The following is a 13,220-nucleotide window of genomic DNA, read 5'->3' as shown; positions in this document are numbered from 1 at the left end:
CATTCGTTTCTGCACAAGAGCTTGATCCCTGCTGAAAATTTCCAGAATCGGTCCACAATTTCATATACCTCCCATACAAAAGTACATATTCCCGGAAAATGGGTTTTTTTTAATAACTTCCGTCAGAATGTTGATATCTTCACAAAATTTTACAAATTAAAATCCTATGTCAATAGAATTCTTCCAGAGGAAAAATTTTTTGGATCGGTCCATAATTGGACATAGCTCCCATACAAGGTCCCCTCCCGAAAATCACTTAAACGCGCATAACTCATTACTTAATTAAGATATCCATATAAAATTTGGTACAAGTATTACTCATATGCACAGAAATGTTACTGTGAAATTTCTTCCCGATCGGTCCATAATTGGTCATAGCTCCCATACAAGGTCCCCTCCCGAAAATCACTTAAACGCGCATAGCTCATTACTAAATTAAGATATCCATATAAAATTTTGTATAAGTATTACTCATATACACAGAAATGTTACTGTGAAATTTTTTCCCGATCGGTCCATAATTGATCATAGCTCCCATACAAGGTCCCCTCCCGACAATCACTTAAACGCGCATAGCTCATTACTAAATTAATATACCCATATAAAATTTGGAATAAGTATTACTCATGTGCACAGAAATGTTACTGTGAAATTTTTTCCCGATCAGTCCATAATTGGTCATAGCTCCCATACAAGGTCCCCTCCCGAAAATCACTTAAACGCGCATAGTTCATTACTTAATTAAGATATCCATATAAAATTTAGTATAAGTATTACTCATATGCACAGAAATATTACTGTTAAATTTTTTCCCGATCGGTCCATAATTGGTCATAGTTCCCATACAAGGTCCCCTCCCGAAAATCACTTAAACGCGCATAACTCATTACTAAATTAAGATATCCATATAAAATTTGGTACAAGTATTGCCCATATGCATAGAAATATTACTGTGAAAGTTTTTTCCGATCGGTCCATAATTGGCCATAGCTCCCATACAAGGTCCCCTCCCGAAAATTACTTAAAAGCGCATAACTCATTACTAAATTAAGATATCCATATACAATTTGGTATAAGTATTACTCATATGCACAGAAATATTACTGTGAAATTTTTTCCCGATCGGTCTATATTTGGTCATAGCTCTCATACTAGGTCCCCTCCAGAAAATCACTTAGATGAACAATTTTTTCCTGATCGGTCCATATTTGGTCATAGCTCTCATACTAGGTCCCCTCCAGAAAATCACTTAGATGAACAATATTCATTACCAAATAATGATATAGATACAGAATTTTGAAATTTTGTCTTTATATACATAATTGGTCATAGCTCCCATACAAGGTCCTTTTACGAAAATCTCTTAAACGCACATTACTCATTACCAAATAAAGCTATACTAAATTACGATATAGATACAAAATTTGACTGAAATATAGCTTTTACGTACAGAAATTTTGCTTAAAGAATTTTTTACGATCGGTCTATAATTGATCTTATCTCCCATACTAGGAACTGCCCCTTAAAGCGCTTTAACCTTATTTAACTATTTGCATTATCAATTTGCGTAGAACAAAATTATATATATGTATGTATTTTCAAAATCCTTAAATCTTTCACACACATGCAAATTATTAAATATTGCTAAGCACTATAAAAATATAAAAGAAAATGGCGTTTATAATGTTCAATAAATCTTGGAATTGTAATAGATCTAAGCTGTTTAAATCTTGGGATTTTTCTATTTAAGACATGAGAAGACTTATTTCTACAAATATTTGATCAATTAGAAAAGTATTAATATAAAAGTAGCTGGTGGAGGGTATTTAAGATTCGGCTCAGCCGAATATAGCACTCTAACTTGTTTTAAATTAAATTTAATTTTTTTAAGTAATTTGTATGTAAATTCTTTGTAATTTTTGCCGTCAATCTTCACTTTCTTTGTGCTTGTACCAAATTGAAATGATTATCGGAGATAAACCGTTGACAGTTACCCTTCAATTGACTCTCTGCTTTTCATACCTTTCCAAAAAACGTTGCAATTGGAGATTGATTCTCAATAATTATCTTTAGATAACAAATTGATCTATTATTCTTATTTGTAATGAGTTTATTAAAAAAAGATCAAATATTCCTATTATAAGAGGATTATTTAATGTGATTTAAAATAATATTTTATATGTAAGTTTACCTATAATTTAATTTCCAATGGATATAATTAATAAGATGGATTTCTATAGATGATGATTTCTTTTTCTTGATGATGGTGAACTAAAAGGAGTTTACACTGATGATCCTTGGTCAGTAAATATGGTAAAATCTATCAAATAAATATTTGGTAATTGTTTTCCCTCAAAAAATTGTAAAAATATACAACAATGATAACTTACTCTAAATTTTTTTTAGTTATTCCTTTTAATTTTAAGGGATAATATATAAATACAATCCATATTAATTAAATTGGAGATGACTGCCTGTATTAATTGATATATCTTCTTTAAATCAAAATGAATTTTTCTTGAAATCTACCGGCCGTTTTAAAGTGTTGATTGTTCACCGTTCTAAAGAAAAAGAATCATGGCGATCAATTTTGACCACTCCTTTAGATTCTTGAATTTCAAGATGTTTCGTTATTTCTTATTTTTTTTGTAGTATTCACCTTGAAGGGTCAATTAATTCGAAAATGAAGATCATACTGGTCAATATACTTTTATTGTATATGAGTGACGAAAACTTTTAACAGGAAGTTGGTAACTCAATATCTTTACGTTACGATTGAATTGATAACGCAGTATAATCCATATGATAACAACGTGTATATAAAAAAACAATTTTAGCAAGATAATTTATCAAGTTGAAAACAAAAGTCATTTTAACCATAACTTCTACCAAATTCCATATGATATTCTTAACCTTATGAATCGCACGTTACACAATTGGATAGATCGGTAGAATTATTTTCACAGCTTTAAAAACGCGCTAATTTGAGGTTTCGATATGGCTGCAAATAACATTGACAGTTTTCACGCTATGACAGTCATGCATCATTTTAAAGCATTATGATTGCACTTTAATATGGTATATCATTTGTAGCATAATGTGTATTTTTACAAATTGGTCAATTTGATAGATCGGTAGAATTATTGTTCTATGTTTAATAAACGCAGTAATCTGAGGTTCCGATATGGTTGCAATTAACTTTGGCAGTTTTCGTGCTAGGACAGTCGTTTATGGACCATTTTAAAGCAATGAAATTGCCATTTGTTTTGGTATATAATTTATTGTATAATGTATTTTTAGAAAATGGCCAATTGGATAGATCGGTAGAATTATTTTCCCAGGTTTAAAAAGGCGGTAATTTGAGGTTCCGATATGGTTGCAAATAACTTTGACAGTTTTCATGCTATGACAATCATTTATGCATCATTTTAATGCATTACGATTGTACTTTAACTTGGTATATCATTTGTGGCAAAATGTGTTCGTCTAAAATATGGTCAATTTGATAGATCGGTTGAATTATTGTTCTATGTTTAAAAACGCTGTAATTTGAGGTTCCGATATGGTTGCAAATAACATTGACAGTTTTCATGCTATGACAGTCATTTATGCATCATTTTAAAACATTATGATTGCACTTTAATATGGTATATCATTTGTAGCATAATGTGTTTTTTTACAAATTGGTCAATTTGATAGATCGATAGAATTATTGTTCTATGTTTAATAAACGCAGTAATGTTGTAATTATGCACCATTTTAAAGCATAAAAATTGCCATTTGTTTTGGTATATAATTTATTCCATAATATATTTTTGGAAAATGGCCAATTGGATAGATCGGTAGAATTATTTTCTCAGGTTTAAAAACGCTGTGATTTGAGGTTCCGATATGGTTGCAAATAACTTTGACAGTTTTCATGCCAGGACAATCGTTTATGCATCATTTTAAAGCATTACTGTTGCACTTTGTTTTGGTGTATAATTTGTGGCATAATTAATTTTTGCAAAAATTGGATAGATCGGTATATTTATTGGTACAGGTTTAGAAATGCGGTAATTTAAGGATCCGATATGGTTGCAAATAACATTGACAGTTTTAACGCTATGACAGTCATTTATGCATCATTTTAAAGCATTATGATTGCACTTTAATATGGTATATCATTTGTAGCATAATGTGTATTTTTACAAATTGGTCAATTTGATAGATCGGTAGAATTATTGTTCTATGTTTAATAAACGCAGTAATCTGAGGTGATATGGTTGCAATTAACTTTGGCAGTTTTCGTGCTAGGACAGTCGTTTATACACCATTTTAAAGCATTAAAATTGCCATTTGTTTTGGTATATAATTTATTGCATAATGTACTTTTAGGAAATGGCCAATTGGATAGATCGGTAGAATTATTTTCCCAGGTTTAAAAAGGCGGTAATTTGAGGTTCCGATATGGTTGTGAATAACTTTGACAGTTTTCATGTTAGGGCAATAGTTTATGCATCATATTAAAGCATTACAGTTGCACTTTATTTTGGTGTATAATTTGTGGCATAATGAATTTTTAGAAAAATTGGATAGATCGGTATATTTATTGGATGATTTTAATGCATTACGATTGTAATTTAACTTGGTATATCATTTGTGACAAAATGTGTTCATCTAAAAAATTGTAAATTTGATGGATCGGTAGAATTGTTGTTCTATGTTTAAAAACGCTGTGATTTGAGGTTCCGATATGGTTGCAAATAACTTTGACAGTTTTTATGCTAGGGCAATAGTTTATGCATCATTTTAAAGCATTACAGTTGCACTTTATTTTGGTGTATAATTTGTGGCATAATGAATTTTTACAAAAATTGGATAGATCGGTATATTTATTGGTACAGGTTTAAAAATGCGGTAATTCAAGGCTCCGATATGGTTGCAAATAACTTTTATAGTTTTCATGTTATAACAGTCGTTGTTTACTCAAAAAATAAAAACACTTGTAGATTTAGTTGTTGATCGTTTTAATGATACAAAAGGAATGAATAATTTACATTTATATATACTAATGCCATGGCTAAAGTTAAAGTTTAAAGAACAAGTAAATAACAAATTACAGTTATGAATTCAGCAAAAGAGAACAAATTAGTGTACAATGAAAACAAAGTAATCGAATATTAGATTATTGTAAAGTAAATAAAGATAGTTAAAAGAGTCAAATCAATATTTACATTAGTAAGTAAAATGAAAGTATTCATTTTAAGTTTAATATTTATAAAATAACTTTCAAATTTAGGATGAAAGTTATTATGACTGAACATACTGCCCCCATTGAAAGGGCACTTTCAATCATCTTCGTCAACAGGAAGTGGAGCAATTTTTTTAATTGCCCTTTGATATATGCCTTTTGAAGTCTTGACATCTACAACACGGATTTTTCCATCACGTCCAGGGATGGCTTTTACGACACGAGCAAGAACCCAATGCTGTGGTGGTATATTATCTTCGTGTACAATAACCAATCGTCCTTCTTCAATGTTAGCACATGGTTTAAACCACTTAGATTTTTGTTGAAGATTTAAAACATAGTCGCGAAGCCATTTTACCCAAAATTGTTGTTTTAAATATGTCACCAATTGCCAACATTTTAAATAATTTAAGTTTTTACAATCTGTTAAGTTTTCGTCCAGTAGAGACAATAAAGAGGAACCAATAATCAGATGGGCAGGGCTTAGAGCTTCCTCATCATTAGGATCGTCAGATCTAGGTGTTAAGGGCCGTGAGTTTAATATAGCTTCTACTTCAATTAAAATGGTTTGAAATTCTTCATAGGTGACACCAGCTTTGGACATGTTTTTGACTAGAATATTTTTTGTAGATTTCACAGCTGATTCCCAAAGGCCTCCAAAATGCAGTGATCGGGGAGGGATGAATACAAATTTGAAACCTGTGACTTCACTGTAGTGCATTAAAGATTTAACGTTATCATCGTTGAAAAAATGTTGTTTAAATTCTTGAAGTTTAAAGTTAGCGCCAACGAAGTTTGTCGCGTTGTCACAGTACAAACGCAAAGGTATACCACGTCTACCTATAAATCTTTTTAAGCACAAAAGAAACGTATTAGTAGATAAGTCTGAGACTACTTCGATATGAGTCGCATTGGATGCGAAGCAAACAAAAATTGCTACGTAAGTTTTGTATGGTGGCTTCCCTCTAATTCTGTACGATATGTAGAATGGTCCACAGAAAAAATCAACACCGCAAACTAGGAAAGGACGTTGAGCTTTTAAACGATCGGCTGGAAGATCTCCCATGATTTGTTGCATGAGTCGAGGCTTATATTTGAAACAGTGGACACAGATGCGAACCACTTTTCTAACGATATCTCTACCATTTACAATCCAGATTTGTTGTCGAACAATTCCTAGTAGAGCCTTTGGACCCCCGTGCAAATGCTTTAGATGAAGATATTTGATATATAAGGTTGTAAAATGATGATCTTTTGGAAGAAGTGCTGGAAACTTGGTATCATACGACAGCGATGAATTTGCTAGCCTGCCACCAACTCTTAGAATTACTAATGTTGTTTTGTAACTACGAATTTCATGTAAAAAAGGCGATAACTTTTGGAAACATGGTTTTAAAATTTGTACATTTCGAAGAATATCGATTTCATCTTTAAATGTTGTTGATTGAATATCATGGATGACTTTCCAGAATGCGAGTTGCAATTCCTCTGACGATATAAATGAGTTCCGTTTAGATTTGTGAAAAAAGCGATGAATGTAAATAATGATGTGTAGAATACGAAGATACGACGACTGACTAGTGATGATTTGCGAAATTATAGATTTTACTACAATAGTTGTGTTAAACGAAGACTTTCTCATTTCTTCTGGTGGAAGAGCAGTTTCAATATTGGTGTTTTGAGGCCAATCCTTATCTTCCTTTTTTTAAAAATTCAGGTCCACTGAACCACATTGTTGACGTTATTTCATTAGCGAGACACCCACGAGATACTATATCTGCTGGATTTTGTTTCGATGGGACGTATCTCCAAGGTATATTGTGAGAAGTATTTTGAATTTCTGAGACACGATTAGCGACGAAACACACAAGAGACAATGAATGGTTTGTGAGCCAGTTTAAAACGATTTTTGAATCTGACCAAAAAAATATACGATAAGAGTAGGAGTCAAATTTATGTTTTATTTTATCCCATGTTCGACACAATAACAGAGCAGCGCACAATTCTAACCTGGGTAAAGATTGTTGTACTACAGGTGCCACTTTTATATACAGCATCCTTATGCTAATTGAGAGGCATCAGCGAAACCATGTATATCGAATTTAACATCTGGATTTGTTTGTACAAATCTAGGTAATTCAATTTGGTTTATATATGGTAAGCTTTTCTCGATTTGAATCCAACGACCTTTTAAATGTTCATTTAGAGGTGAATCCCATTCAATTTGTTGTTTCCATAATTCTTGAATTAAGATTTTACATGAAATCACAATTGGGCTTAAAAGTCCCAAAATATCAAAAATTCTGGCTATTACGGATAATACTGATCGTTTGGTAGGAACTTCAACAGTCGGTAAATTAAATCGAAAGCAAAATAGATCTTCGTTAGGTTTCCAAGACATTCCAAGAGCTCTAGTTATGTTTTCATTATTAGTCTTTAAATCCATTTCTTCTGCACATTGAGCTAATTGAGGACAGTTGGAACTCCATTTCGTTAATTGTAGACCAGACTCTTCTAAGATTTGGATAATTTCAGCTTTTTTGGCTGAAAGTTCGAAAATATTTGCTGCCCCCGTAAGCAGATCGTCTACATACAGATCTTGCTTTAAAACTTTAGAACCGATAGGAAATTTATGATTATAAGCATCCGCGATGAAAAACAAACTTCTTATTGCAAGAAAAGGTGCAGCAGATGTACCGTAAGTCACCGTATTTAGTCGATAAATGTTAATTCAATCATTGGTGTTATCTCTCCACAAAACAAGTTGAAAATTGCGATCATTTTCATCTACAAGAAACTGCCTGTACATTTTGCAAATATCTGCGGACAAAGCAAACCTATTAAGATGAAAAGCAAGAATAGTTATTATGAGGTCTTCTTGTATGGTTGGACCAACCATTAAAATATCATTTAATGAAACATTGGTTGAGGTAGGAGATGACGCATCGAAGACAACTCGTAGTTTTGTTGATGAACTTTGTGGGCGTAAAACTGAATGGTGTGGTATAATGTAATGGGGTTGATTTAAGACATCATAATTCACAATTGACATATGTCCGAGATTAATATATTCATTCATAAAGTCTGTGTACATTTTGTGCAAAGATTCATCTTTTGAAAAACGTTTTTCTAGGTATAGAAAACGGCGACGAGCTACTTCAAACGAATTTCCAAGTTTGTTTACGGAAGACTTGAACGGCAAACGCACTTTTACTCTTTCACTTTCATCAAACACTGTATTTTCAACAAAATGCATTTCACACAGATTTTCTTCTTCGGTTAGGAGGGTTTTCTTTTGTGAGATTTCTTCGATCTCCCAAAAGGCCTTTAGCATTGAATCCAATTCTTCATAATTTGTAACAACGTTACAGACACTACTCGATTATGTTGTAGAGATTCGAAATTTCCACCAACTATCCAACCAAATTTTGTGTTTATCAAACATGGAAGTCCTTCGCCAAGAGAAATCTTGCCGTCTAGTAAAAGATCAAAGAATATTTCGGCACTAAGTAATAAATCGATATGTTTAGGTAAATAGAACTGTGGATCTGCAAGATCTATTCCATCAGGAAGGTTCCAATTGCTTGTGTCAAAACGTTCTGAAGGTTGGAGTGAAGAAATCGATTTAGTCACAGCAAATATTGAGGTAAATTCAAAGTCTGATAGTCGAGATTTGATAGTAGCAGTTACTTTGTATTTTAATTGAGTTCGAATTTCTGAAACTCCTGCTATCTCTTGATTGGATTTAGTTTGTTGTAGTCGAAGTCGACTAACGGTCTCTTGAGTAATTAAATTTACCTCCGAACAAGAATCTAAAAGGGCTCGGACCGGTTGTAGTGTGCCAAAACTATCTTTGACGTATACAATGGCTGTTGGGAGCAAAGTTCGACGACAATTTCTAGTGAGAAACGAAGACTGAGTTGTTAAATGAATAACCGATGAATTATTTGTTGAATTTGACGATGATTGATTTCTTTGATGAGAGAATGACGACGAAGAAGTTTGTAATGACGAAGAATTATCATTTGATTTGGGTTGATTCGAGATTGATGAATGTTGCGATGTCGAAGGCTTATGATTCTGGTTACTTTGATGTAAAAACGAAGTCGATGAAGGTTGCAAAGACGATAAATTCGATGACGAATGATTTTGGTGGGATGAATTCGATGAATGGTGAGGCTCATTTGAAGTTTGATAACTTGGATTATGTAGAGATGAATGATGCGAAACACGACAAGTGCGACAACGCGATTTTGATTCACAATTTGCTACGATATGTCCTTTTCGAAGACAGTTTATGCATAATTTTGTAGATTTTACAAAATCAAATCGACGAGAAATAGGTAGCGATAGATATGAAGAGCAACTGCTGATAAAATGATCTTTGTTATGACAATATTCGCATGAGATACTCGATGTTATAAATGAAGAACCAGGTCGTTTAAATTTATGTATAGATTTTTGATCGTAACCATGAAATGATTCGACTTCTGTAGCGCGACTTTCAAGAAATTGGCATCTACGGCTCATAATAGAATAAAATTCATCCCATGAAGGCAGTTGGTTTAAATTTTTTTTCATCATATACTGATTTTGATGCTGAATCTACTTTTGATAAGACGATATGTATTAGTAAAGCGTTCATCACGTCCAATTCGGAACCTAAAGACAGCAACGAACTCCTCAGAGCAGCAACATTATCTAAAATTGAACGTAAAGCTGTAGCACTTGGTTTGTTAATTGGTGATATTGAAAACAATGAGTTTATGTTGTCAAAAATATTAAAGTTTTGTTATCATATCTTTCTTTCAATCTATCCAAGGCCTTTTGATAATTTTCTTCAACAATCTGAAAGGCTTCTACAACAGAAAGTGCTGGGCCACTAAGGCAGTTCAAAAGATAATTAAATTTATCTATGGTTGGAATGCATGGCTCTTCATGAACCAAAGTATTAAAGGTGCTTATGAAACGAGAATACTCTGAATATTTGCCATTGAAATTCGGGAGTTTGAGCTCAGGTAATCGACTTTGGTGTGAAAACGATGAGCTTGTCGTATTTAAAATGCTTAAGTCCATATCGCTAGATCGTCGTTTTTTATATAATAAGTCAATCATATAAGCTTTGGCCTGTACGAAGAGTTCTTCTAATTCAGAACGTGATTCGTCTCCTACATCATGGCGCTCAGTTTGTGTTTGTATATGACTGAGTTGAGTAAAATACGATTCTAGCATTTGAAGTCGACACTTAATTATTGTATAATCAGATGATGTCCCTTCTTTTTCTACCTTTGACTTCAATTTGCTAATATTCCGTTTCATTGTACTTCGTTGTACCTTTAACGATGCTAAATCCATATTTGCTGGCTTTATTGTGCTAATTTGTGGTTCTTGGTCTTCCATTAATAAAATTGCACCAAATTGTACATAAAAATACCAAAGGCACTAACGTTAACAAAAAATGTACCGAATGATATAAAAAAGTTCAACACTGATGCATAGTCCAACACTGATAATAATCAATATATGTGTGTGTGTGTATGTACTGGTATCTTGCTAATATGGAAAAAACTCAAATAAAACGATGAGAGAAGAACTAAAACAAATACTTCTCCTACTTACGTGAGATGCTGAAAAAGTATTTTTAAGCAATGGCAAGGGGTAAATGACAATGAGAGGTGAATTGATGAGAACTTTATAGATGAGATGCGTTTGTTGCTTTTGTTAGTAAGTGATGACGTCGATACTGCAGAAGAGTTTGGTGACTGGCTAGCAGCGACTTGACAATAAAACAAGTTAGAGAACTATATTCGGCTGAGCCGAATCTTAAATACCCTCCACCAGCTACTTTTATATTAATACTTTTCTAATTGATCAAATATTTGTAGAAATAAGTTTTCTCATGTCTTAAATAGAAAAATACCAAGATTTAAACAACTTAAATCTACTACGATTCCAAGATTTATTGAACATTACAAACGCCATTTTCTTTTATATTTTTATAGCGCTTAGCAATATTTAGTAATTTGTATGTATGCATGTGTGTGTGAAAGATTTAAGGATTTTCAAAATACATATATATAATTTTGTTCTACACAAATTGATAATGCAACTAGTTAAACACGGCTAAAGCGCTTTTAGGGGCAGGACCTACTATGTGAGATATGACCAAATATAGACCGATCGTAAAAAATTCTGTAAGCTAAATTTCTGTACATAAAAGCTATATTTCAGTCAAATTTTGTATCTATATCGTAATTTAGTAATAAGTAATGTGTGTTTAAGTGATTTTCTGAAGGGAACCTTTTATGGGACCGACCGCACCCATGTTATGAACCGATCGTGAAAAAATCTTGAAATAGAATTTTTGTATACAAAACAAAGATTTGTGCCAAATTTTGTATCAATAGCTTTATTTGGTAATGAGTAGTGTGCGTTTAAGAGATTTTCGTAAAAGGACTTTGTATGGGAGCTATGACCAATTATGTATATAAAGACAAAATTTTAAAATTCTGTATCTACATCATTATTTGGTAATAAATACTGTGCATTTAAGTGATTTTCTGGAGAGGACCTAGTATGAGAGCTATGACCAAATATGGACCGATCGTAAAACAATTTTATAGTGTAATTTATGTATATAAGAGCAATGATTTTGCTAAATGTATGGATATCAATATTTGGTAATGAGTTATGTGCGTTTAAGTGATTTTCGGGAGTGAACCTTATATAGAACTATGAACAAGGATATACCGATCGTTAAAAAATTTAACATTTATGTGTACAAAAATCGTATTTATGTATAAAAATAGTATTTATTTATATCACTATTTGGTAATGAGTTATGTGCCTTTAAGTGTTTTTCTGTAGCAGCTGTGACAATTTCACAGTAATAATTCTCTGTATATGAGCAATACTTCTGCCAAACTTTATATGGATATCTTAATTTAGTAATGAGTTATGTGCGTTTAAGTGATTTTCGGAGGGGACCTTGTATGGGAGCTATGACCAGTTATGGTCCGATCGCAAAAAACTTTCGTAGTAATATTTTATATGGATATCCTAATTTAGTAATGAGTTATGTGCGTTTAAGTGATTTGGGAAGGGGACCTTGTATGGGAGCTATGACCAATTATGAACCGATCGAAAAAAATTTCACAGTAATATTTTTGTGCATTTGAGTAATACTTATACAAAATTTTATATGGATATTTTAATTTTGTGATGAGTTATGTGCGTTTAAGTGATTTTCGGGAGGGGACCTTGTATGGGAGCTATGCCCAATTATGGACCGATCGGAAAAAACTTTCACAGTAATATTTTTATGCATACGAGCAATACTTATACCAAATTTTATATGGATATCTTAATTTAATAATGAGTTATACGCGTTTAAGTGATTTTCGGGAGGGGACCTTGTATGGGAGCTATGACCAATTATGGACCAATCGGAAAAAACTTTCACAGTAATATTTCTATGCATATGGGCAATACTTGTACCAAATTTTATATGGATATCTTAATTTTGTAATGAGTTATGTACGTTTAAGTGATTTTCGGGAGGGGACCTTGTATGGGAGCTATGACCAATATTGGACCGATCGGAAAAAACTTTCACAGTAATATTTTTATGTATACGGGCAATACTTATACCAAATTTTATATGGATATCTTAATTTAATAATGAGTTATACGCGTTTAAGTGATTTTCGGGAGGGGACCTTGTATGGGAGCTATGGCCAATTATGGACCAATAGGAAAAAACTTTCACAGTAATATTTCTATGCATATGGGCAATACTTATACCAAATTTTATATGGATATCTTAATTTTGTAATGAGTTATGTGCGTTTAAGTGATTTTCGGGAGGGGACCTTGTACGGGAGCTATGACCAATTATGGACCGATCGGAAAAAACTTTCACAGTAATATTTCTATGCATATGAGTAATACTTGTATCAAATTTTATATGGATATCTTAATTTAGTAA

The 13,220-nt window shown here is 32.5% G+C and overlaps 1 protein-coding gene across 1 annotated transcript; it reads right to left on the bottom strand.

Annotated features, from left to right (window-relative positions):
* Window positions 1-9,997: 9,997 nt before the first annotated feature.
* On the bottom strand, window positions 9,998-10,633 carry LOC119612006. Its single transcript, XM_037967710.1, has one exon. It carries the CDS (start codon window positions 10,631-10,633, stop codon window positions 9,998-10,000), a length of 636 nt encoding a protein of 211 aa, XP_037823638.1.
* Between the last annotated feature and the right edge of the window lie 2,587 nt (window positions 10,634-13,220).

This window comes from Lucilia sericata, unplaced genomic scaffold, assembly GCF_015586225.1.
Source record: "Lucilia sericata isolate MDLA Ls3-8-SP2 unplaced genomic scaffold, ASM1558622v1 Contig001580F_arrow, whole genome shotgun sequence".
Taxonomy (NCBI): domain Eukaryota; kingdom Metazoa; phylum Arthropoda; class Insecta; order Diptera; family Calliphoridae; genus Lucilia; species Lucilia sericata.
The sequence above is the reverse complement of the archived record's forward strand: the minus strand, read 5'-3'. Positions and strand labels throughout refer to the sequence as shown.